This window comes from Triturus cristatus, chromosome 12 (assembly GCF_964204655.1).
Source record: "Triturus cristatus chromosome 12, aTriCri1.1, whole genome shotgun sequence".
NCBI classification, from domain to species: Eukaryota; Metazoa; Chordata; class Amphibia; order Caudata; family Salamandridae; genus Triturus; species Triturus cristatus.
Window position 1 is genome coordinate 578477573 of NC_140595.1, and position 27682 is coordinate 578505254.

Here is a 27682-nt window from a genome sequence, read left to right on the forward strand (position 1 = left end):
CACTTCACTATGCGGGGCGTGTTACATGAATTATTCTTAGGATTAAACATGAAAATCAACGGTTTATGATCAGTACGCAAGCAAAACTGGATGCCCCACAGAAAGAATTTGAAATGTTTCACACCCCAAAAACAAGCCAACGCTTCTCTTTCCACCACAGAATAGTTCTTTTCCGCTTTGGTAAGTGACCTTGATGCAAACGCGACAATTCTCTCCTTGCCCTCAATAATTTGCGAAAGCGTTGCACCCAACCCTTTCCCACTAGCATCCGTTGTGAGGAAAGTCTTGCGGTTATGCTCAAAGTTGCACAAAAATGGAGCAGACAAAATGCCTTCCTTCACTTTAGAGAACGATGTCTCATGTTCTTCCGCCCACCTAAACTGCGTGTTATTTTTTGTGAGGTTCCTCAGGTTGGCTGTTAGATCTGAGAAATGGTCTACATACTTTGCCATGTACTCTGCCAACCCTAAAAATTATCTTAGCTCGTCTTTATTTGTAGGTGCTGGTGCGTCTCTTACAGCCTCCACTAGGCAGTGTTTGGGCTTGAAACCTTCCTTTGAAATGCAATGTCCTAAGTACTCCACTGACTCTACCCCAAATTGACATTTCTCTCTTTTCAGTGTCAGCCCTGCGTTTCTGAATCTAGACAGAACTTGTCTCAACACCTCGTTATGTTCTTCCTCATTCGCACCATATATCAGGACATCATCTTGGAAGCGAACTGTTTTCGGTACCCCTTCCAAAATATGCTGCATAATTCTTTGAAACACCCCTGCCGCAGATGCCAATCCAAACGGCATGCGACCGAACATGAAGGTGCCCATGGGTGTGGTGAATGCTGTGAGCTTTTTGGAGTCAGGGTGTAGCTCCACTTGGTGGTATGCCATGGAGAGATCCAGGACACTGAAGTAACTTGCCTTCCCCATGGTGCTTAACATCTCGTGGATGCGGGGTAAAGGATGTTTTTCCACTAATATGCTATTGTTCAGATCGCGAAGATCAATGCACACCCGAATGTCCCGACTATGACCCTTTTTCGCGATCACAACGGGGGCAACCCATTCAGAGCATTCCACAGGCTGAATGATGTTTAGTTTTTCCAACCTATCTAATTCTTTCCTCAACGGTTCCCACATGAGATGTGGAATGGGTCTTGTTTTGTGGATCACTGGTTTGGCATTCTTTTTTAGTTGAATTTTGTGCTGGAAGTCTTTAAGCAACCCTAAATTCTCCGAGAATACCTCGGGAAACTCGCTAGCAATGTTCCCGCTCTGACCGGAAGGATCTATCACCATCACTTGTTCTGGGTTATTTGGGTCCAATTTGATCCCTAGCTCTCTTTGATGCTGCCACCCCAGTAAGTTCGACCCGTTTTCCACAACGTAGACTTTTCCTACCGTTTGTCTGCCTTTGAAAGAGATGAGTGACTTAAACATCCCCTTCCTGGGTATGGGGTCTCTATTATATCCGCTAGGAGCTATATCGGCTTTATCCAGCTTTTCCAGTCCTTTCTGTAGGATTGCTTCACAATCTGCCAGGTTCACCAGTGTGAAAGGCGAGCACGAATCAGCAAACATCTTCACGTTTTTCCCATCCAGAGATACTTCACATACCGGGTAACTTTGGTGCCTCTGAACTGCGTTCTCATTCACTTGTAACACAATTTTCTTCACTTGTGTAGGCGTGGTGGTGACTTGGCCTCCCCCTAACGTCTTCGGGAAGCACCCACAAACTCTCGCAAGATGCCCTTTCTTGTTGCATTTCCTACACCAAGCATGCCTGGCCTGGCAGCTAAGATCATTTGCTAAGTGGTTGTTGCTTCCGCAACGGTAGCATTTGAATTTTCCATTCTCGGAGCTCGCCGTCTGGCCACGCCAATTGTCATTCTTCTTTGCCGAATCACGTTTGATGTTGTACACATCTGCTTCTTCTTCTGTATTACGTACCTCTGAAACTTGCTCACTGGATTCTGTTGAATTTATTTCTTTCATACAGATCGCTGTATGCTCTATCGACTTAGCAATTTTGATAGCTTCTGTGAGATCTGGTTGCTTCTCCAATAGCTTCCTTTGTATTTCTTTGCTGTTAGTACAGCGTACCAACTGATCTCTGATCAGCGAGTCATTTAGATCATTGAAAGCACACAGTTTGCTCAACCCCCTGAGAACCGCAACGTACGTGGAAACATTTTCTTGCTTGCCCTGTGTACGACTGAAAAATTTATGTCTTTCTAAGACTATGTTTATTTTGTCCCCAAAATGATTCCGTAATTTAGACAACGTTGTGTCGTAGGCATCATCATCTTCTTCCTCTATCTCAGGTTACGGTAATGACTCAAAAAATTTTCTTCCGTTTGAACCCAGATTATGTAGTAAAATATGCTGTTTTCTGAAGGCGCTGAATTTTTCCCCTCCTATTGCCACTAGGTAAGATTCAAATACTTTCTCCCAATCTTCCCATGGAATAGTTGGTTCCCCCATCTCATTCAAAAATGGCGTCGGTTGTAGCATGCTTGCGGCTGCCATCGTGAGAGAAACAAGATGCTATGTCCCCTGGACGATGTAATGAGGCACGCTATACAGTACCTTGTGTAAGTGGACACAGCAGAACAATAATAGGAAGAGCTAGGATCAAGACCTTAAAGCCTAACCGCAACCCCCACCCGATTGCCAGGCATAAATGACCCTAGTGCATATGTACGTTAGGCCTTGTGGCACGCAAAGTCATCTCAGTATGGCACCAAAGGGAATACTTATAAAATGGCACAATAAATGTGGCTAGCTGAAGTACCACACGACGTACACATACACTGTGAATCACAATAAAGATGGCTCAAGGGTGAAGTAAAGTATCACAGTTAGAGGTGTGCGTGCCACCGATCACTGGCACGCACCAGGAAGAAACCTTTGCCTTTCCCCTCAAGGATGATAAGTCTATGTTGTACATCCGCGACTGCTACAGTTGTGTCGATAGTCAGAGGTGTGCGTGTCACCGAAATGCTGACACACAGAACATCGAAGTCCCCCACCAGGAGATAGCTCTAGCCCCAGACCCCCCAGCGAGTGTATGTAATTGTTTAAGAAACTACTCCTTAAGACTAACGAATAAAATGTTCCACGCAAGGGTGCGCGTAGTAATTACATACATAAATACCTCTCACAGACATCTCAGGGCAAGTTCAATAACGAGATACCATGACACGCAATGGAGTGCGTGTCTCCGACTGTATTCCTCTCGATGTCCGAACCAGAGCTGGTATGCTGTAAGCGTTTTCCCAGACGTGGGAGGTTTCCCGGTGCTCCGGAATTACTGCGTGGTATCCTGGCAACAGGCGCGGGAAGTGAACTCCTCATAGGCGTTCCGGAGCCGGCGTCGCTCGTTGAGGATGACGCATCGAACAGCTGAGGTGAAATCCCCGGCACCCGCAGTCTGACGCGTGGAGCAGCTGAGGCGAAGGCAACACGCAGGCTGACACAGAGGAGTCTCCGTGTTCACTGAATTCGCAGCCCAGGATCAGATGTCACGATCGACCTCACCAGCACTGGCGTTGAATGGCCGATGAAAGGGGATATGCGACAGAACGACAGTCCAGCTGACGATATAACGATCCTCATGAAGTAGCTGGTGAAGAGATAACCAAAAGGGGAGGAGCAGGCTACATCTGTCCCCTTACACAGATCGTCCCCAGTGATGTAATGAAGAATACAACTTCATGAAGGTAAGTAACGTCCTTTATTCCTGACTCCTCTCTCCACCAGTGAGTGTGCATCGCCAACATTCTAATGTCGCCTCCAGGGACCTGGGATCAACCAAGTACGGTAGGGGTGGATATGGGACATACCATTTGCGACATATGTGTAAATACATGGCACAACTTATGTACAATACAACGTAACACCTTAAACCTGCAGACTTTGAGTGCGTGCCTTCTTCTTGTGAGGAGTAAGGGTTGGTTGGAGAGATATATATATATATATTTTTTTTCCCTCCTTGGCCCGATTTTGTGGGGTTGGTGGTGCGATCCTCTTTGGCGGCAGAGCCTCCCGCTTATTATTCACCAGTTTTGACCATGATGACAAAAATGAGCCGCACTTACAGGTGGTTTGTTTCCAATCTGCTCTTTTTAATAACAGCAATATAATACAATACGAGCAACGTCCCTATGCGTTTGAGCCCCGCAGGGATCTAGGTCCCTGCTGTGGGGACGAAACGCGTAGGGACGTTGCTCGTATTGTATTTTTATCAATGTAATTACAATGAGCAGATTGGAAACTAATCACCCATGAGTGCGGCTCATTTTTACCATCACAGTAAAACTTGTGAATATATGTATAGGGCCCAATTAAACACATTTTCGTAGGTTTAGCTGTTTTATTGTATTTTATTAACATAAAATACATTTGTCCACAACCCTCTCGCCGGCGTGCAACATATCATGCAGAAACAACCATAGTATAGTGTTTTCAACCTAGGAACTCGCTAACCTCCCGATCCCCATGGTCTTCTTATCAATGTTACATTGGTTGCAGAATGTTGTCTTCCGAGCAAAGCCCGTACATCATGAATAAGTGTTTGCCAGTAGTACAGAAACGAGCACTCAACGGGAGAGGATGTAACAGATGAATTGTATAACAATGACTACAGAAAGTCCCATGACTACGCCTATCAAGAGGCGCATAGGGGCCAAAAAAGGGGGTACCACTGATCGGCATGTAAATAAGTCAGACATGGTACAAATTGCATCAACTGCGGACATGGGATACAGCAAAGTGAGGGCAATATAAGCAAGAAAAGGGTAGGAGAGTCGCTTGAGACCTGCCGCCGTGTCTGGTGTGGCCAAGGGGGGGGTGGGAAGGGAGGGGGCCCGTACTCATCAGGACTCAGCGACAATGAGGTTCTGTAGTCGACAGGTCAGTGTCTCGGAAGTCAGTGTTATTCAACGCCCGTATGGGCAGAGGGTGATCCTTGGCTATCAACCAGAGATAGCGTGTGGGGGTCCCCTGTGTTAGTGACCATTTCCCGGAGCTCCACTACCATAGTGTCCCACTGAGGCGCTAGGGGAAATTTGCGGAGACCAAGGAGGCCTTCCCGTCGGAGCCTGCAGAAAGTTGCCTTTTCTTGGTAATATTTTATGTGTGGTGACCTGGGGCTCTATGTTGGTGGAAGTGGAGGCTTTCTAAAGTTTATCTTGTCAGGACCTGGGATATCTTCTATGGGAGGAGTCTAATTGCTTTAATATAGCGAGGACACAAAAACTCTTGGAAATCGCGATAGGATTCTTATAAATTGATTCCAGTCCAACTTCAGTTTGTTCTATGTTGCTAAGGCCATCTTCTCCACGGCTAGAGTGCCCTGTGATCTACTTAAACAAGTGGAGAGAGTGGAAATGGTAGTCTGTCACCAGGATAAGAGCGAACATTGTTTCCCCGCCACTACTGCCATTGCCAGCTTCTTGCCTGTAAGAGTTTTGGTGAGATAAGGGATTTTTTAGCAATGTTTGGGAAGGATATGGAAATCCTAACAGTATTACATTGGAATCTCTTGTGATCTGGGTTTCGAATACTCTATTTAAGTCAGTTATGATCTCATCCCAATATCTCCCATGTTTGGGACAGTATGATAGAAGATATAAGAGGAAACCTGTAGACCCATGCCGTCTCCTACACCCAACAATAGGAATTTTTTGCTGGGGTTCGATACCAATGTCAATTTTTTGCATTGTGCCTCACGTTGGTGCCTATCAGAGGCAAAAGTACAGGCTGTGTCGAACAACTTCCCTAATTCCTTGTGTCAATTTTCACCTAAGTTCTTGGTTCCATCTTCTTTCTTGTGGTGTTTTAGCAGAAGAGTTTACATAAAGTGAAAATGAAGACTCTGTCGTATGAGCCATCCATCTACTTCTCTACCCAGTTAACAGTTTCAATGCTGTCTCCTTCACTGTTGGGTGAAGCACCCAGTGGCAAAGTTGGGTGTACTGGGAGATCACATTTCAGTTTGAGGTCATAGAAGAGTATTCGTTGATTAGCGAAGAGTGAGCCCACCATTAGACTACTCTTTTCGTGCCAGATCTTAAACTGAGGGGGGATAAGTGCCGGAATAAAGTCGAGTTATATAAGATGGGTGTGAATGGTGATGGGAAAGTGATTAAACTGGCCTGGAAGATACCTTATCCCAGACTGCAATTGTAATCTTAGTTGTAAAAGTGAAGAATACAGACCTTTTTGTAACCAGGGAACCTGCCATTGGGATGTGCCTGTTATAAGATGCTGGATGAAGCACCAATGTTTTGACAAATCTTTTTTCCACTCATTCTATAAGGAGTCTTAACTGGGCAGCCAAGAAGAAGTAGACAAGGTGCAGGACAGCAACACCCCTCTGCAACACCATACATGAGTACTGACAGTAAGGTTGCCAATGGCACAGTTTAAAATAGATAAAGGATCTGCAGGAGAACTCATCTTCATTACACCAATTCTACCTAGCCATTTGGTATGCAATTGTTGGAGGTCTTTCTTTAGCATAGCATAATTCAAGGCCACTACCTGTGAATTGGTGCCGACAATCAGTATCCCCAAATATATAATCCTGTCCGACTGTATATATAGGGACAAGCCTTTGAAGCTGGTCTATTTGGCTTTCTCACGGATGCGAGAAAAACATGTTATTTCAATGCTACTACCAAAGTATTGTACAAATGACCGGAGAAAAACAGTTTACTTTCTCAGATTGAATGGTACAGTTTATTTTAGTACTGGTTTCCTGTAGCATGCAAACAAGATTCTTTCAAAAGAAAACTATTCAATGAAAACTTCAACCGGGCAGGAGAATCAGGCAGGGCAAGAGCAAAGAAGGTTGGAGAGAGGAGGGGGCATGAAAGAATAAATGGAGGTTAGGGCCATAAATGAACATGGATTTGCAATGATCAAATGGCTGAACCTGATCATCAGATCAACAAGGAGCAAGTATCAGTGGACATGCAAACATCAGAACTTTGTTACTGAAGACCGCATCAGAACCTGACTTTGCATAGGCAAAAACTCTAATAGTCATCTATGTAATGTTATCTCTCCGAACGATTTTAAACTTGCTGCACCCTGGTTTCAGGTAAATTGTTTAAAAAAAGAAAATTCATATGAAAAAGATACAAACCATACACGCAGAAGTGTTTTGTGTAATATGCTATTTATTATCACAGCTGAGGATGGAGTGAGTGATTTTGATCCACTTGAAGCTTTACTTCTTGTGAGTCTTCGCTCCAAATCATACTCAACAATGGTAATAAAGAGCATATTACACTGTCAATCTGCATATTGCACATTTGCGGTCACCATTGTGTAGGTATACAAAAGTCAGATTTTCAGTAGGAAGACTTTTTTGCTTCATAAATAACTTTGCCAAAGAGTGTTTGACGAAACTCAAGAAGAAGTTCACCCACCTCAGTTCCTTCCTGGAAAGTACGCAGGCTAGAAAAAGGAGGGTCCAAAAACGCTATTCCCCCATGCAATTTCCATAGGGATTTTTGAACAGCAATACAGAGAAAACAGCTGAACAGAATTACACCTAATTTGGTAAAAGATCTTTACCTAGTAAGCTTTTTTTTTTGGTGCAAATCTGCTCAGCAGTTTTGGAGAAATTAAGGTTACCAAAATAAAGCTATATGGACAGTTGATCCTGCGAGACTTCTGCGGAACGGCAAATAAAAATAAAAAATAGAGAGTATTCTGATCGGTCTGGGGGCTTTTTTCCCCTGTTAGGCAGTTTGAATCGTTGGGACCCAAAGAGTGTTTGACGAAACTTAATAAGAAGTTCACCCACCCTCAGTTCCTTCCTGGAAAGTACGCAGGCTAGAAAAAGGAGGTTCCCAAAACGCTTTTCCCCCCTGCAATTTCCATAAGAATTTTTGAACAGAAATACAGAGAAAACAGCTGTCTGCAACATGACAGAAAATTCTGCAGCTTCCATTACTGGAAACAAAGACTGCTTGTTTATCGGTTTTTCCCAGAGACACCACCAAAATAAAAGATAATTTTTTTCGGTGTACCAATCCCGCAGTACTCTTGCTGGCGTATTCAACAGTTCCCAGTGGAGTCCTGCAGGACTCAGACAACATGTATGGTCCCGCAGACGTCATAGTGGATTCCTTTGCTCCCGTGGGAGTCTGGAGGGACCAGAAGTAAAAAAAAAAAATTAAAAGAAAGAAATGAAAAAATGTAGGGTGGAGATTGTCTGTGGATAGTTGGCCACTCATGGGGTGTGGTCATTCACTAGGGTTGGGACCAGTTATATTTATGTCATTTACAAATAACTAGTGAATGTTAGTGGTTTTTGGGGGGTTTTAAAGCTTTTTATTTATTATTATTATAAGACCTTTGCGTAAATCCACTTTAAATTTTGGTTGTTTATGTGAATTTCTAAGGCTTTTTTTTTTAAATAAGTTAAAATCTTACTACCTTACTTATGTACAACCCCTTTAACCTTGTTTTTTCAGTGACTATATACTATATAGACACACAACATTCCAGAGGAGTTCAATGAGTTACAACTGGTTCGCTTCTGGGTGCAAGCTCAAACAGACATTTCTAAGGCTCATAACCCCCTCCATAGCAATCACATGATCAGCCATCGTCTCCTAAGTACCTGGATCATAATTGGCTATGATAACATGATAACAGTAGGCAGGAAAGTGAGACGGGTAGCATAAGAGAAATCCACTGCTTTAGTACCCGACTGTTGTAAACATTAGAAAAAAGGCAAAGACTTAATAAAACATGTTTATTACCAAAATACAATAAAGGGCAATACAATGGTAAACTTATAATAAGCAAATTAAATTATTTTTTAACATTGTACGGTATTTCCTAACGTTGAAATAGCAGTACTACAGACTTTGCCCCTTTTCTTTGAACAATCTGTTCTAATAAAATCACAATCCTAGAGCTTAAGGCATGCAGCTTACTGTGCTGGGTAATCCCATAAAGAACAAACCATCTCATATGAATAAAATACAGTGACATAGATAAACAGTTAAATGTCAGTCTAGTTTCGCTATAAAAACTGTGATCTAGTGTTACACAAAAATGTTTTATTATAAAAATACACATATCTAATGTCTGTGAATATCAAACTCAAAAGTCAATTTGTATTAAATATATATTTGTGTTACTTTGAGCACCAGCTGTACATTTTTTTGATGATTCATTAAGTGCCTATGAAAACTGAAATAACTAGGTGTATACGCTGAGGTCCTTGCACCCTGTAAACATCTGTAATAAGGACTTTTGAATCGCTGGCAGAAGGGGCCATTCCTAGATCGGACAAGGGAAAAACAGTTCAGGCAGTGCTGCCTTGATCACAGGGATTATTACAACACATCAAATTATATATATTTTAATGGCAATATTAATGAAGATCAAGGCTTAAGCGGAAAGAAATCTGGCAATATTTAAGTCATTTTTCTCATCAGGTGTTCCCTTGAACAAAGCAGTCACAATGCATTAACAAGGAGTAAAGCAACTAAAGAAAAGCAAGTACCCCACTTTAACATTTTTGATTTAGTGCTACTGCAGAAAATCTCAAAATAAATATATCAGGAATTCACTGACAATATTATTTTCCCTGCTACCTTGCTTCTCTGCCTCAGAATTACAAGAGTTCAGTCTGCTCGAGCTCCTGTGACAGCTCCGCAAGTGAAGTTGCGACATCAGACACACACAAAGCCAACAAGCACATAGCGGTAAATACAACTAAAATAATGAAATACTTTCCATGTAAGTAAGTTTTCTTGCACAGGACATCCAAACAAGACATGACTGAGTTAAATTTTCCAGTAAGAATGAGCTGCTCATCTCTTGTACGCCACGTTTGAAGTCTTCTCGACTAATGCTTGGGTACATCAACACACTGTATGTTACCAGAAATAAAAATAAGCCTAAGTTAAACTATATATACTTTCAGTGCGCTGTCAACATGTCCCCACAGCCAGTATGTCACTGACTAGTTAGGAGGATAGTAACTCAAATGGAAAGGAACTACTGAAGGATGGATCCTTTTGACTTAATGGGCATTATAAGATGATTACGGTGATCACTAAGAGCCTAAGCATGAGATTAACAGAATTCTGTCAGCATCAAGAACTATGGATCAGGCAGGCAGGTGTGGAGGGACTGACTTATGATGTGTATGCCCACCAACCACTACATGAAAAAAGTTGACCCTTTCCGGACAACTTCCCTGCCCTTCTGAGAACTGGCTCTTCCATTTTACAATGGAAGTTTAATGGTCACATGGAATGAATGAGAGACTAATCTTAAACAATCTTTGAGCACACCAGTTCACTGCTATTAATATACAGTGAAAGAACCCAGCTCACCCTCACCAAGCAAAAAAAGGTAGCCATTAAAGCCTGTTTAGATCATTAGTTTAACCACTTCCGTGTCCTGTTGATATGAGTGTGTGGTAAACTTGGAGAAGAAAAACTTGAGACTAGGAACCTATTCAAGCAAAGCACAATGTTCTGAAGGAGTGATTTAATAGCTCCCACCCAGTCTTACATGGATTAAGGACTTCATCTGATTTGAGTTTAAAGTTCCTAATTATTGCTTGAGAGAATGTGTACAATCAGACAGGCCTTGTAGCAAGGAGGATAATACACTTTAAATGCCATATGATGGCCAGTAACCATCCTTAACTGCTTCTCCATTAGGTCAGTGGATTGCTGGAGTTCCTCCCACAATGGATTTCCCACTTGACTGTATTCACTCTCTTAAATAAGTGTTCCACAACAATATTCTCGATTTTTAGGCTTCTAAGAAGTGTGATGATCCTGTGGTTAAATTGTGGCTCACGGGATGCTGAGGACAACGGAGCTTGGAGATTAAAATGTGCTACCCACTCTACATGCATATAACTTGCTGACTTTTCATCTCACGCAAAGCCTTAGACTAAGGGATGACCTCTAGTTTGCCATCTGGTGTGAGACAGAGTGTACAATGCTACTAGTCTTAGGGTTTATGGGGGTATAACATTTTCAGTGAAGGATTAAAGCCTTCTGCTTAGGAACATGGGTGACCATAATAAAGGTTGTACACACCTACATAGAATAATAAGCAATCCTTAGGTTACAGGTAATGGTACCCAAATCAGAGGGTTAAGCACGTCTAATGTCTGCCTACAGGCCTCAGCATGTAGCAAGCACTTCCATTTTAAGAACCAGCCATTAGCTACCTGGTAACAGAGATATGAGAAAGCATGCAGAAGAACTCATGGAGTTTCAGAAGGAAGAAGAGGGGAAGGTGAGATAGAAGAGCTCCTCCTTTGTCTCCTTACCTTTGAAAAATGTGAAGGATTGTACGGGAACAGGCTGGCCGAAGGCTTACAAAATGGATCTCTTTTCAGAGAGCCAGTTCTACGACACAAGAAAGAAAAATGAAGGGGCTACAATCTGAAACTAGGCTATTAGGGCACCAGCATCTATAGTGCTCATCTCTCAACAGATTGCCACCAACTGTTGCAAATATTCAGCAGCAAAAGGTTGAGAAGAAACTACTAATGGTGGAAAGGTAACATATGACGAGATATTTCTGGGCATTATCAAGATCTTGGTGAAATAACTCTGTTAATATACAGCAACATGGAAACTGAGGTCCAAATTGACAGTGTAACAACAAGTCACAATGGGTAAAGTGAACAGGCAATTAGTGAAAATGCTGCAACGACTAACAATACAACAAAATTATAATACAGACCGGCATCATGGGAGCATAATAAATAGGGCACTGAGGGCACTTCATCGCAAGAATGCTTGGCGGCTATTAGGAAACCATTAACAATTGGTACATAAACCTGACATCATAAAAGGATATATGTCTCTAATTCAAATCATGAACATAGGGCATTGCTCAGATCTGGTATCATTAATGGGGCATTTCACTTGATATTCAATCTCTTACATCACCTGTAAGAGAACGAGCAAGGCTGAATGGCCATCAGAGGGGCTCTTTCTTTGGTTTACAGGCACACCTGCGTGATTGAGAGTCTCTGTCAGTTTTTCTCTCTCTCTCCCTCCAAGGTTGTGAGCAAAATGTTTTTTTTTATGACGCCCTGTCAGACAAAGTTTTCTTGCTGCCAAGCAGACTGCTGCCCAGTGAGTAAAAAGGAAAATGGCTCTAAGGTGTTTCGGTTTGTGGCCTAGAAGATATCCACAACAGTTCACAATGATCTTTTTTATGTATTTTGCTCTCTTTTGCTATTTTGAAACCCTCTGCACCCCCTGGAAGTGGAATTCTCATCTTTTCTTTTCCCTTGCCGTATCCTTTGTTACTCTGCTCTGCCCTGGAACCAAAGTCTAAAACTCTGCCTATGTATCAATGCAAGCAGCTTTGTGAAACTGAAAGTCTCTACTGGTTGTGTAAAACAAAATACATTTGTACATTTTAAAACAATTCCAGGCACACCACAATGGATGCTTGGATAACTGCCTAACCAAGATACAGTTAGAAATGCTGTGATAAGGGTCATGCTGTCAAGTGGAAGCACAATACAATTTTAGACACTTTCAGCCAGTGTTAAGCCATCACCTATGCATACTGGACTGTAGAGACACGGCTACAGAAATCCTGAGGATTTAAAGCAATGTTAACTCAAAATCTGCAACAACCTAAAGGGAGACCACTTGGCAGCACTGTCTGGACAAAAACCTAAGAATGGATCGGATTTGTAATGTTATTGGTCTAATGTTTTGTCTCTTGCAAAATATGAATATATGCTTCTGGTGAACCACGCTTTCATTATACGTACTAAGACTTCACTTATAGACAAGGTATCTGAGCAAGCACTGGTCCGTCTCCTTGCTGACAAGTTTATTGCCCAAAAAATATTTAATATTAACAATTAATATAACCAGCCCGCAGTCATACTTCATTGTAATTCTTCCTCATGTAAAAGACGAAGCAAATCATTAATTGTAGGGAGGGTGCACACCACTAGTAACACAGCACATACATGAAACAAATGCAGAAGCTGGAGTAACACAAGGGTTGGCTTCAAATTCCACTTGCAGGAAAGCAGCAAGCATATTATGAAGTTAAAGTACGAGGGTCCCGGTGTTCTGTTAGGCCATGGCACAAAGCAGTGAGTAGTGCATTTCCATTCCAAGTGGCAGCGAACTGGCATTGATTGTGCAATTCTAATCATGTACTGATACGAAAACAATCAAGAGCTAACCTATGAGCCTGGGGTAAGTAACAACAGTAGCAGGCTGTGGTGCACTTCAACAAATCACATTATTGACAAACAAATCAATTAACTGTTCGATAAACATCAAACATTCATTAGAAGACAATGCTATGCAGAGACAGTTTGAGGAAATCAACTGATATGTTTTAATATTTTAATCAACTTTCTTTTTTTGATTTAGCGCTTGGTCATTTAATGACAAAATGACAGACATAAAACAAGCGACTATGCAAAACATAACACAGCAAAAAACAAACACAAGGTCAGCATGAATGTTGGTGCAGAATAAAATTTATACATCTAACATGGCTAATTAAGATAATGAATACCTTATATAAGTACTAATTGTGTCAAAGGCGTTCCAACCCCAAGGCCCCCATTTTGAGTTTAGTGCCTTTTGATGGCAGAATACCAAAGTGTCAGAATTTTCGATTCTGGCCGGTACTGCTGCACAGAAATCCGCCAATTGCAACATTTCTCCCTGGAATGGGGAATAACCACATCGGAATGGGGAATAACCACATCGGTCTGGGGAAAGCTGATCCTTACCCTTGTAGGTTTCCTAGATTCCAGTGAGAAAACAGACACTTTCCACTTTCTCTGGGGAGACGGACAATGGCTGGAAAAGCCAGTAGGATGTGACGTGGGAGGAAATAGGTCAGGGCGGGCTATTATCTGTCCACCAAGAGCAATCTGCTTCCCCATGCTACTGCATGGGCCACGTGTGAGATGAACTGTAATGCTGTCTGCAGCCCTTGCAGCAGTAAAGGCCCATTGTCTCCAGGCCCAAAAAGATCAGGTTCATAGTTTGTGTACCCATAATTTTGGGTTTGAAGAGATTTGGCATTGCGGGTGGAACAACTTTCCCATGAGCTACAACAAAAGGATAAAATTCTGCCATTAGTAATGAGCGCATGAGTTGGTAACAAAGTTATTATTAGGTCAGGAATGTTCTGGACAAACATGGTGAGAGCACCAAGCACCTTTTGCTCAAAATCAAAAGTAGAAGGATGATAAAAAATTTCGAAACCTATCAATTGATCTCCTCATATGTCCGTGCATGTTGGTTTTTTGAACGTCTGTTGAAGTATTGACTAGGTATTTTCTTTCTCTCTCTCTCTCTGTGTGTGTGTGTGTGTATATATATATATAGTATCAAAGTCCTGTCGTGCCCGAGATATATATACATATGCATATACATAGACATACACATATATCTATATGTCACATCGAAAAATGTGGATTCAGAGGTCGCTAAGCCTCTTTCCCAATGATTAATCGGACGGCATTCTCAACTGCAAAAGCATAGGGCTACAAGGGTAAGCACACATCAGTTCCTAGCAGAAAAATATATTTTAAGTAGTTCTTGTCCCTTTTAAAGGGGCAGGTGCTTTAAATAAAATTAAAAAATAGGTTTCCTGCTACAAATCATATCAAGGAGGGGGTGGGAGCAAACAGTGGGATAAGCAGGCAATGGTGCCATGAAGCAGTCTGCTCCACCCGAAGCTCCAGTCACAATTGCCAAATGGTAATTTCCCATTTCTGAATCAGTTAACACTCCAACTTTTATGTCTGTAACAGATCAATGGTTTGTGACGTCAACTGCGGTCACAAACCATTGAAACACACCCTTTGTGACTCACAAGGCGCCTTTGCATGGCCCATCCAACTAGCAAATAAAAATGGGCTTTAGTAAAAAGGTGTTTTGCGGTAAAAAACCATGTGTATTTTTGTGATTTAACAGCAAAACACCTTTGTAAATTGGGACCCTAGTATCGGTCATGTTAAGCTCTATATGTTTCAACCAATTGCTTTTAGCCCTAGTGGCCTCTTCCACATCTACAGATGCCCAATGCCTTACATTATCTTTCAAGTGGTGGTCAACAATGAGCAATCTTTGCAATAATCACTTGGGCAACTGGTCTGTAACAAGACTGGATTTTTTTTCATGCTGGTCTGAGAGGCTGACGATGTCAGGTTTATGTGGAACGTACTGTCAAACATGTCTAAAACATCAAGGTAAGAACCAGATGATGCAATGTTTCAAAACCTGAAAAAATATCTGATCACTAAAATTACAACTCGGACCCATGTTAAGGCATTTAACAATACAATGTCTTAAAATGTAGACACATCTCAATCCCGATCCTTCCAAAATATTCGCCATACTTAATAAAAAAGGACACAACAGACAGGCATAATGTTTAGCACCAATCAAGACAGTGCACTAGTCGGTGTGCACTAATTTCTTTTTTTGAGGAGTCAAGAAGGGTTCTTAAAATAAAATGTTCACATAAATACATTATAAATAGGTTTAAAAATACAATATTCAAATATCATTCAAAAACATAACAAACGGGTACTTTAACCCCAAAAGTAGAAAGAAAGCATTACAGCAAGAATACAAAACAAACTGAATGCTTTTTAAATGTGAATCGATCGATAATAAGACTGTTTTATAGCTTACCTTTTAAATTATTTAGGAACATCTTGCAGAACATTTTAACATTAAAAAAGGTAGTCTCTGGAACCTGTTTCTTTAGTCAAACAAGAGGTGCTGTTCTTCAGTTGGTACATTTATGTAAATGGTGTGCTTTGTGTACTGTGCATGGATATATGTTTCCAGCCAGTCCTGCCTCTCTGGTGCATATCCTCTCCTCAGATCTCAGGTGCATATGTTGACCACAACAAATTATGAGAGCTCAAAGAGCCTAAGCACATCAACTAATCGTGCCATAATTAAGACATTTTCCTCGCTCTACCCCTGACTTTCCCACTGGAAGCAAATGATCAAACGGAAATACAGAGATGCAAGTGAGGCATCAAGTAGGTACTCTGGAAGGAAAACTGGACACTTTGCTGAAATTCTCTATAAGAATTAACAAAGACTATCTCTGAATAAATTGCAGTTCAGACAGAATAAGTATGAGTATTCTCTGGATAGAAATCTCCTTGAATTTCAGAACAGCAGCATATATAAAAAGCTATTTAGGATGCAACCAAAGCCTGGCTTGCTTGCTTGATTGAAACATTCCCATTGCTAATTTAAGGAATTAAAAAAGAAGAAAGCAGAACCTTCTAATCCTTTGAGCGACTGAGACAGAACATGAATACGCTAACAGCAATGCTATGAAGGGCCTATACTTGTATGCTGGTGTGAAGTATTATGAACCTGCCCCACTTGTACCACACCAAAATGATCCACTTATTTTGGTTTACATTTGAGAGAAAATCTGGAAAGAACAGGGGTGAACACAGAGCCTATGTCTCCATGAAGGGTCATTTCAAGATATGAAGCGGAATGGGTTAAGGCTCATTGATCACGTGAAATCATGGCATATATATTAATATGGGCAAAACACAAAATCACCTCGAAATGTTGTTTCTAGAGTGGAGGAAACATAGGCTTCTATAAATAGAGCCTAGACTTTTCTGACAAAAAAGGAAATCTAAAATAAAAAGTGGGCGCTTAAAAGGCCAGGATTACAGAAAAAAAGATTTTGCAAATGTCATTTAGGAGAATGTCCATCACTTAAAGGGAGGGGCACAGTTAACTGAACATATGAAAGGGAACATATTATTCCCTGGCTCTTGTACTGAGTCTTGGAGGCAGTATGACTAGGATCACCAAAAACAACAAATGGTTCAGATTCCAATACCCTGCTTCATGAGACAAACCATTTAAAATGAGGGTAGTCTAGGATGCGTCTTTAGGCATACATATAGAGTTTGTCAATCAAAGCTGGCACAACCAAGTTGGTGTCATCAGAATGAAGAAACTTCTATAGTTTCTACTAAACTTTGAAATAAAATTATGAAATAGAGGAAAGGGCAGAATGGCTTGTAGGCTTTCCTGAGCAGCTGAACTGAGTTTATGGTCTAAAGAGCCATGATCTTCACCCATATAATGATGGAGACATTTTGAACTGTTCTCTGTGAGAAAGTTTGATTTTGGCAAATTCCAAAGCTTTCAAAATCAATGTGGAAATAAATGAGATGTGTTTATGTCTATATGCTTATCTTGTTTACATCTCTCTCTCTCTTCCACTCCACATTATGAACAGGGATAAGGAGGATAGTCAGGCCCAATGCTCCTTCAAAGTTTAGATGCATGGAGGCAACACCACTCAATTACTGATGCACCATGTGTACAGCTTAATACATTATTTAATTGCTCAAATTAAAGGTGCTGTTGATAATGTGTTATTATGAGCATACGTTGTAGAATCAGCCAACACTTGGTTCACTCGGGTTGATTAATACCTGAGCCTTTTCGAAGCAGTATCAAAACCGGTCAAAGGGCTAAGCTGCTTCTGGGTTGAGCGAATATCAAATTCCCACAAGAAATACACCTTGAAGACTTTTGCTGTGCTTTAAATTACGATAATGAAAGTAGAAATATCATGGCAACATTCACAAATAAAATCCTTATTTTTCTGGAAAGGCATTTGAACTGCAAAGGAGTAAGGTTCATTTTTTAGTACTTTGCTAGATATTTGAGATTTTCTTTGGCAGAGTTGCTGCACTGTAGTTTCCTCAAAAATCAGTGACTGGTGTGCATTAGATGCTTAGAGAAGAAAAAAACAGGAGGGAAGTAAGAAATCACTTGTACAGACTTTTTTTTTTTAGTCATATTATGCTCAAAGGTTGTGAGTGCCCTTTATACTTCTGACTGTACAATACAATATCAAAACCAAAATTAAGCCGAAAGCTATAAACAAATATAAATTACTGCACAAAATAAAATATGGTACATTTGCTACTAGAAAATAGAATACAACTATCAACTGTAACAAACATTATTAACTGCTACTTAAAAAGTTAAACTTGCAGTAAAAATAACAAAAAGAAACCACAATTGCACACACCCTCTAACGTGACTCTTACTTTACAAACTGCCAATGACCCACTGCTTCAGACTGCTATGTTAACCCCTCACTTTCACTTGCTCTTAGTAATGCTCACTGGGACTTCTTAGTGCTTGAATGATCTTCTCATTTATGGGGAAGTGCTCTGTCCAGCATGGGTTCAACGATCCATTACGGCAATGGGCAAGTGCCAGTGCATCCAAGTAACCATCAATGGCGAGTGAACCAAGGAAGGACATGGAAGTCATCGGAACTGGTTCAGCATCAATTTGTCAACTCACAAGGACATAAACAAAGCCCTGGATTAGATTGAAGTAGAAGAGGAAGGTCTAGTAGCCATCTTTATGGAGTTCCAATTTTAACTGTTGAGGTCTAATTGATAATTAGAGTCAGACGTTGCTCAGAGAAACACATTTTTTTCAAAATCACTAATCACTAGCAAACATTCTGTTGTCTGGCACGTAGGGAAAACTAAGCTAAGTCACACTTCCCTAATCCACTCAATATTTGGTTATGTGTGTTCCATTAGTGAACCAGAATCTTTTTCATGGTCTCCACTAATTGTGTCCACTCTTTCCCACAAAGATTAGAACGTGCATTTTCGAAGGACTAAAAATGTTTGCCAGCTGTACTTACTAGATTGCACTTTGAGCAGCATTTTGATCCTTACTTAAAATAATGTTGATTATTTCCCCCTCGTGTTCTTTCATGTGATCCATAAGAAGTTCTTTACTTGTAGATTCAAATCCACATATACAGCAGCAGAACAGGAGGACACAGTATTCCATACCCGGCCGTGGCTGGGTTAAACTGTTTTCTGAACTGTACACTGCATTCCTTAAAACGCCTCGTTTTTGGACTTCCTCTGAAATAACCATCTCATTTCTAGTCTGGCTTGCCAACTCGGATAGCGACATCAAGTTCTCCGAGGTTTGAAAGAAAGATTCTGACGTATCATCGACACCATCTTGCACACTACTGTAGGATTCTTCTTGAACCCTTTAATATAAAAATATATACATAAGTATCAAACAATAAGCAGGTTCGAAAGTTCTCAATTACAAACTAACATTTGAACAGATCACATTTCTAGGATTACAAGACCAATGACCACATTCAAAGTTGACACACCTGCTGCTCTGGGATATAGCGTCATTGATGGCTTTGTTCACTTGTTCATAATTGTAATTTTCGTCACTTGCATGTTTCCACATATGAGATTTCAATGATGGAGGGTGACTACATACATACCCACACAGGGAGCATCTAAAAAACAAACAAAGTTGATATCCGTCACTTTGGAGCAGGTTAGAACATGCCAGTGTTTGAGAGACAATTTAAGACAACAAGATCCCAGCAATTCCTGCCCATTAACAGAATTTCAACAAAGGTCATGTTTATTTATTTGGCAGTCGTAGCATTTCGAATTTGAATGCTGTACAAATTAACAAATATTCATATATAGTACAGTAATCTGTATGGTATATTGTTCAACACGTGAAACTGAGGTGGGCGATATACACCGCTGTATGAGACAATGACTTGTGAAGATAGACCAGAATTTTTACAAACACTCGTGTACATTTGTACAAGGTGAGCTGAAGGGTCAGGGAGACACGCCCTTTGGGCCATGTGCGTGGGAATAGGAGTGTGAGAACTCAGTTGGCTGGGATTGTGGGGTAGTGATGTACCATGACAGTTGGTGGGTCATAGAGATCTAGCTGGTTGAGGCAATAGAATGTTGCAGTGAGGTATGTCAGCAAGCCAGACTGCTATGAAGACCAGGGTAATGAGCTTACATTGAGGTTAGCTGCCCAACCTTTATCCAGTAAAAAGGAGGCAGGCTCTTGGCACAGGAAGGTGAACAGTACTTGTGTTCCAAATGATTGGATTGCTTTGCCAATGGGAGAGAAGGCACAATTCTGGAGACCCATTAGGTAGCAATTGCAGTAATCCCTCTAGTGCATGACAAGTACATGTAGGAGTACTGCTGCAGTTTTGTTGAACAGCTATCATCATGTGGCTTGGTGGAGGGAACTATACGTGGACTGATCAGAGTATCAGGAAACCTAGAACAAGCAGCAGCAGACAAAGGAGACATATCACTCAAGAGCATCCATACAATAAGCGAGAGGCACGTGTGATGATAAGGGCCAGGTTCACAGTATTAATTGCAGCAGAATTCAAAGGTGGATGAAACGAGAAGACAGTCTAGCAATGGTGATGAAGCTGGAAATGCAAGTGAAAGATATATCAGAGGAGAGAACAGAGCTGAAGGGTATTAGAAAACAGATTGTGGGTGAGCCTGCTAAATATGGGACATTCAGCTTCCAGGGGCTTAGCCAAAAGCACATACTGGGTTCCATGGATAAGACGTCAGGAGATATCCAAGACTGAATCCAGGGTGTTTGAGGGGGTAAGGATTTGAGTGAGACATGTGCATCTAAGGTTGATCTCAATGTGTTTATGAGGGCACGCTACAATCAAAAGTGAAAAGTTGTCCGTGTCAGGAGAAAGGAGCATGCCCAAAAATTCACAATTTAGGAGCATTTTTCATGTTTAAAGCACACCAAATTACTTCCCTTTGCCCCATTAAAAGCTTACATTTCTTCCTTCTCATTCCCCTCCCTCAACATCTTCTAGTTAGTTCATCTGTTACCTCTCACTTGCCCTCCTGTACTAACTAGGGGATTACGAGGAGGATGGATGGGAAGGAAGGAATGTAGGCCCGAGTGGGGTGAGGGGAAGCAGTTTAGTGCACTATAAGCATTATGAAAAATGTATTCCCAGCATGGATGATTTGAAAGAAAATAACAGTTTTTGGCTTTGAGAATGAACAGGTTTACAGTGGTGTGACATGCAGAGAGCAGGGATAGTAGCTTTGGTGCTGGGCATTTTGTGTTTGGCTGAAGAGAGGCTCTTATAGCAACTAATCTCAATGCGTTTATGAGATTGATGAAGCCAGTGAAGCGGAGCGCAGAAGTCATTATGAACTAAAGTGAATGAGCTCAGACAGTATCAGGGTGTATGTTTCATCTGGAGGTGGATGGAGGAGTAGTGTAGGAACTGAAGGGTCATGCAGATGATAACATTAGTGCCCAATATGAGTTGAATAGACTGCCATGTGACAGAATGGGGGAGTATTTATGAGGGTGGGGTCAGAAAAGATCTGATACAAGACTAGGTTAGTGTGATCCTTCAGGTTTAGATTCAAGTTGCCAAGGATAACGAGAAGGGCAAAGTATGGTGATCATCCAGTATGGTATCAAGGACCTCAAAGAAGCATTCTGTGTTACCACATGAATGGAAGATGTCAATGATGTGTGTGTGATCTAGGGTGCAGCCTGTAACTAGTATCCATGGGAGTGGGATGCCATGGAAGATGCGGTCAGCATCTTATTCATAAACAGGTTGGCTCTTACACAGTTGATGCTCTTCTACCCAGGAAAGTTGTAGTTTCTGCATGAAAGTACAATTGGCACGATTGCATCTTTAGCCTGCATTTTCTGACTACGCTTGTAAAGCCAACAACAGTACTTTTTAAAATGCTGAATCTTCTGAAAAACTCCCCAGTCGGCCTAATGGTAGTCCCTGCTTCTAAAATAAATCTGCATCGAGGTGTAACAAAAGATCATGGCAGGCTACCTGTTCTTGCCTGATGTTTAGACTCCTCAATCACTGCATCCTTGTAATCATGCTTAAAGTTAGAGAATGCATCATGGTTCCTCACTTCAAGTGGAGGGCCCTGTAACTATTAGTGATTAAGTCCCTGTTCACAATCCACTAAGTGCTGGAAGATTTAACACCTCCACAGTGAAATTCTGACACTGTTCCTCCTACCATTTCCTCTATCTCAAGTTCTGTGCAATGTTTTTATGATTCTTGCAGCAAACTTATTAAAAGTGCTTGTCTAAGAAGTCAAACAAGGAATGAGATGCTACAGGTTTGTGCCAGTGTTGAGGTTCAAGGCAGTAAGTTGAGAGGCATGTGGAAAGGAGCTTGGGTAAATTGGTGCATACTGTTCATGCTACTGGAGTACAGCAGGAAATATGAATGAACGAAAAGAATTAATGAAAAGATACTTGTACTGCGAACAGCCACTCCTCAGTGTCCCGATGGAGAGTCTGACGATCATCGTTACTCTGCCGGCTTTTCAGAACACTTTAGAGTTCGAAACAGTCCTGCTAGAATTCTAATTTGGGAGCAAACAGTTTGAGCAGAATGTCGACATTAATACACCTAATACACCACAAAAAAACCCAGCTTTCAAAGTTTTTCACACATCGGAATATGAGACAAGATGCAGTATATTACTGAGCTATCCCCCTTCCTAGGAGCAGAACTTGCAATAATGGAGTAACATTAAACCTGGTGACTATTGCACCCAGCAGCATCAGTATTTTCTTGGTCTGATATTAACAGAATAGAAGACTCCATGAATTCTTAGGAGCCACTTTCTGCTGCCACGCACAAGGCAATATGTGATTCTGGCTTCCATAGGTAATGAGTGGAGCAGTTAACGGTGGCTTGCTGTGCTCCTGTTTTTTGTAAACTGAGGGCCTATCTTATTGTATTTTCTCTGTACTGCACCCGCTCAATTCATTTGGCTAGGCTTGTGCATACTACACTACAGGAATCTTAATTTAGCCACGCTATGGCCAATGATCTGGATAGCATCACTCCAATCTAAGCAAGAGAATGAGTGGAACTTAAAAAAAAGTAACAGCTGGAGGGCTAAAGGAATTCTAAAAGGGATGGGTGTCTGTCTAATCATTAAAAAAAGATAATATTTGGAAAAAAATATGAATTATTTACAATCATTTTTTTTTTAAGATAGGGAATTTAGGGGTTTTTCACCAGTTAAAAAACCAAGAATTTCATCGAATTGCCCAACATTAAAAACACGAAATGAATGAGAAAATAAATAGGATCACAGGATTATTCATTCATTCTGAGATTAATTAGGTGTGATTAAACAAACGTAGGTAGCAAACCGAAACCCCGTGTAACCTCTCCAGCACAGACCAGATGCCACTGTCTTGAAGAATTTCATTTCAGTGGGCATTCATAGAAAATACTTGTACCTGTATACGGTTTAGGGGACTTGCCATCCTCAAAATTTCCCCAAACTTACTTATTTTACAACATAATGCAGAGCTCATGCCTCTCGATCATCTGGGGGTGAGGATGAGCCTCTCGGAAGAATTGTGCTCTCTGGTGGCAGCGATATTCATTAGGTGTTGAAAATATAGAGTTGGTCAGACTCCTAGTTGCTGATGCCGGCAGCTGACAGCCAACTAGCTTAAGTTAGGGATGCATAAGGAGAATCTCCAACCTCCTCTTCTGGCAGGAAGGCATCTCGATACCAAATCTGGTTGAGTTAGGTCGCAGGGAAACCTCAAGTACATGGAGTAGTTCTCAGGACAGAGATGTACGGCCTGTAGGGCCGAGAGGCTGCTAGACTGTAAGAACTGTGTCTGGGCGCACTCGCAATGTGATTATCTGTGATCATGGTGATACCGCATGTGCCTATGTGTTTCCCTATCTATAAATGCCAATAAAGAAAGTTTAAAAAAAAAAGTACATGGAGTAGTGACTAATAGTTCCAAGGGCACCCGAAAGCACCCCTTCATGTATTAGGCACCTTTTGCATTTCAAATATGGGACATGTACCAGCCATGGTTCGGTCCAACAGTACCCTTTACAAAAGAAAAAACAATGACTGGGAACCAGTTCCTCTGCCACAGGTCTGTGAAAATGGGCAACCCATCGCCTGAGTCCACTTGGGAGTGTTAGGTTTTGTAGATACAAATTCCTGGCTAATCCACAGTGCTTCAAAATTGGAATGGCCTAAATGAAACCGGTTCAAACTACCCTTTAAGATAGCATCAGAGTGCATCGTACGACCAAGAAGGCAGGTATTGCAAGCACAGAACCAGCGGGTCAGACGAAAATGGCACTGTTTAAATTCAGTCAATGGCAGAGACAGAAGAGGCAGCCAGTAGGCAGGGGGGGGGGGCATTGTTACAATAAGGGACAGAATATCAAACAGAGAACTCGAAGCTATGAAGTCATGTGTTATCATGCCAAGTGGAAAGAAAATCACTGAGGTGTTTGAGCTGGCAGGCACAAAGAAGGGGAAATAGGCCTGTGGTGCAAGTTTCCGGTGACCAAACTAGGCATGTTATAGTGCTCCACTCTACAACTCAATTCCGAAGCAGAGCCGCCAGGTCATAGCAGTACAAAGTTTAAATCTAAACTAAAAATGTATTGACCATGGTCATCGGACAGTGTTTTAGGGTGAGGGTCTGCAATGATCAGAGGGATGGGCTCACAAATATTTGTAATCACCCTTTTGACTTCAACTTGATACTGAGCAGTTACAACGGAGGAAGCAGATGGACATTCAATAATTCTTTACAATGCACCACCCTTAAGAAGGCTCAATAGTTCTGTGCAGTAGGTCCAGAATAATTACCAATGGTAGACAAATATAAATTACTCGATATGTTAATTTCTGGTGGCTTCAGGAAACAAACAAGCATGTGTGCCTATAGAAGACTGTGGATCTCACTCAATGAAGAAAAATCTGAGTATGAATGCCGAGAAAGTACAGTACATGTGAACAGCAAGGTTATATGCATAATACTACAATGAACTAGGTACACGAGGAAAAAAGGACTCATTAATGTCCTGACAGAAGGCCGTCGAATGTGCAATGCTGAACAATGAATCAGTTGCGTATTGTAGCATGTGTATAGCGCATACTACACCTATCTAGGGCACTGCAGCACTACAACGTGCATATAGCAAGCTACACCATGTAGGGCGGGTGCTTGGGAGATTTTTGGGTTTTCAGCTTATATTGGAAGTGTTGTCAGTGCATAAGTGATGACCATAAAGTTGTGGTTATCACATTATGGGGCAAAGAACCTGGTGGTGTGATGGGTGGACGTATGAGAGACAGATATGCAAATTATATTTACAATAAGAACTAACCACTGATGGGTGGACGTATGTGAGACAGATCTGCAAATTATATTTACAATAAGAACTAACCACTGATGGGTGGACGTATATGTGAGACAGATCTGCAAATTATATTTACAATAAGAACTAACCACAGGGGCAGTGGGATATTGCCCATACGCCAAAAAAGGGAGGGAAATCAAGAAAAGGCCCAGTAATCCATGCAGCGACATGCGTCAGTCAGAAAAGTTCTCGAATGAGTAAAAGGATGCCAAAAGTACAAGCATGGGAATTGGTCAGAAAAGAAGTAGCCGTGCACCATTTAAAAAAAAAAATGAATTTACTAGTGTCTACTGCTGAATAAATGCACCCCATGAATGAGGAAGTATCTTTATTCTCACAATGAGGAATGCTATGGGAGCTGTTCCACTAACCATGCAAGTAATCAAGGTGCGCCATGTTTTTTGAGGTCTGACTCTTCTTCTTTTTTTCGGTATATGTTTATTGAGAAGTACATGTCAGTTTATAAACAATACATAAAAAAAAAGTGTATAGACAATTCAAATTATGGCCACACAATAAATTACTATGAAATGTTACCTTCTCAGATTTTTACATATAAATATAAAAAGGATAATACAGATATCAAAAGATACAATAGTTGAGGTACTCATAAAACCTGAAAAGGAAGAAATAGGAAAGGCAGACTAGGGAGGAGATGATAAAGATAGTATACAATATGTAGTAAACCATGTATTATAGATAGTTGGAAGATAGTAGCGATAATATCATACAAATATAATATTTCAAGTGCAGATATTACCACTAACTCAACAATTTCAAATAGGTGAACAGTAAGTCCTAATTCAAATAACAGTGTTACTTGCTACAGCAACAACAGTCCTAATGATAACATCAACAGCATGAATATAAATAATGATGGTAATGAATTAATAAGGAAATGAAAACAGAAGTAATTCACTTATTGTAGTTCTTAACTAGAAAAAAAATCTGAAATATTACCAGAAATAGAACATTTATTAGCTAGAAAGGGGTTCCAAATTTGGATGAAAGTTCCAACATTGTCCTGCAATCTATGAATGAGTTTTTCATATGATGCTATTTTATACATTTCAATAAGCCATTCATCATGTGTAGGGCATTGTGGTGTTCTCCAATGTCTTAATATACAAATTTTTCCTACAGTGAGTGCAATAGCTATCAATCGTCTTGTATGGTTTGTGAGATTTGGGAGATCAGTAACATCATGTAATAGAACTAATTTTTCCGTTAAAGGAATGGACACTTGTATAGCTGTGTAGAGAGGCAGTTATGGAAGACCAATATTCCTTCAAAATTGGGCATCGGAATAAAATGTGTAGTATATCGCAGTCCTCCTCTGGGCACCTCCAACAGGTAGATCGGTGTAGTAAACCTGCTGACTTGAGTTTTTGTGGTGACCAGTGCAAGTTATGAAGAATTTTGAAAAGAGTAAATTTCATTCTGGCCTCTCTGATTCCCTTATCCATGTTCATAATAACATCCTCCCATTCCTCATTGGAATAAGCTACAGTAATTAACCCTTGCCATTTGACATGAAGCTGTGCAAGTAATGGGTATGAGTGTAATTTATGCACTATGAGATTATAAAATCCAGAGACTGCGCCTTTAAATTTCCCCCTAATTTTTAAATATTGTAATACTGGGGAATCCTCAACTATCCAAGGAAATGGTCCTAGTCTAAGAAATAGGGCTTGTTTTAGTTGTAAGTATTTCCCTTCTTGGGAGGCAGGGAGTTGAAATTCTATCTTAAGCATTTCAAAGGTTTTAAGCTCACCTTCTAAAGTGAGTAGGTGTGGCTCAATGGTTAGAGCGGCAGACCCTAATGCAGAGGTCTGGCCCGAACCAGGGTTCAATTCCCGCCTCGGCGGGTCTTGGGCTCAATTTCCCCGGACCCGATAATTCTCGCCTCGGTGCCTATTCTAATCATGGGTGCAACTCTGGGCAATAGCTTGCTTAATCTCCACAACGGCCCCAACAGCGCTAGGATGCCTGGCTTCACCTTGGGAGTGCCCAGGAGTGGGCACTTCACAGGGAAAGGCCAGGAAGGGTTCCACAGCGGTATGTGCACAGCGCCTGAGAGACCCTTTCGGGGGTGTGCGGAGCGCTATATAAATGCACTACATTTACATTTAGGTGATCCAACGTTAGAATACCTGCTCTCTCCCATATATCCCAGGATATAGTCTGTTTACCTATTCTAAAATCAGTGTTATGCCATATGGAGGCCGGTCTGACTCTTCATCTTGTAGATTGGAGGTCAGCTTTCCATCGCCAGGGCAGTCTACATTTCGTTGTTGTGGCAACTGATATAGACACTTGCTGCCAATAAGCATTGCCACATAGCTAGTATTTACCTCCAAAAACACAATAAGAGAATACTTCTAGTTCTGCTAGGGTCATCTTTCCGGAGGGGAGTACATTCTTTTTCATTGCAGGTCTGCCCTGGAAGGTTTCCCATTTCTTTATTTAAGCCATATCCTGTAGTTTTGATGTTAATTTAATATTCTAAATAGTGGACTTCAAACCATGGAGTCTGAGCTATAATTTTT

General features: G+C 41.1%; 1 protein-coding gene across 3 annotated transcripts in view; it reads right to left on the minus strand.

The window, feature by feature from the left end:
- Nucleotides 1-8757: 8757 nt before the first annotated feature.
- ZNF507 (zinc finger protein 507) overlaps nt 8758-27682 on the minus strand; it is a 162241-nt gene continuing 143316 nt past the window's right edge. For all 3 annotated transcript variants that reach the window (XM_085639080.1, XM_085639082.1, XM_085639081.1), the window contains exons 6-7: nt 19233-19367; nt 8758-19100 (exon numbers count right to left, since the gene is read on the minus strand). In XM_085639080.1, coding sequence (XP_085495206.1) covers nt 18737-19100; nt 19233-19367 — 499 coding nt within the window. In that variant the 3' untranslated portion in view covers nt 8758-18736. The remainder of the gene's footprint in view (nt 19101-19232; nt 19368-27682) is intronic.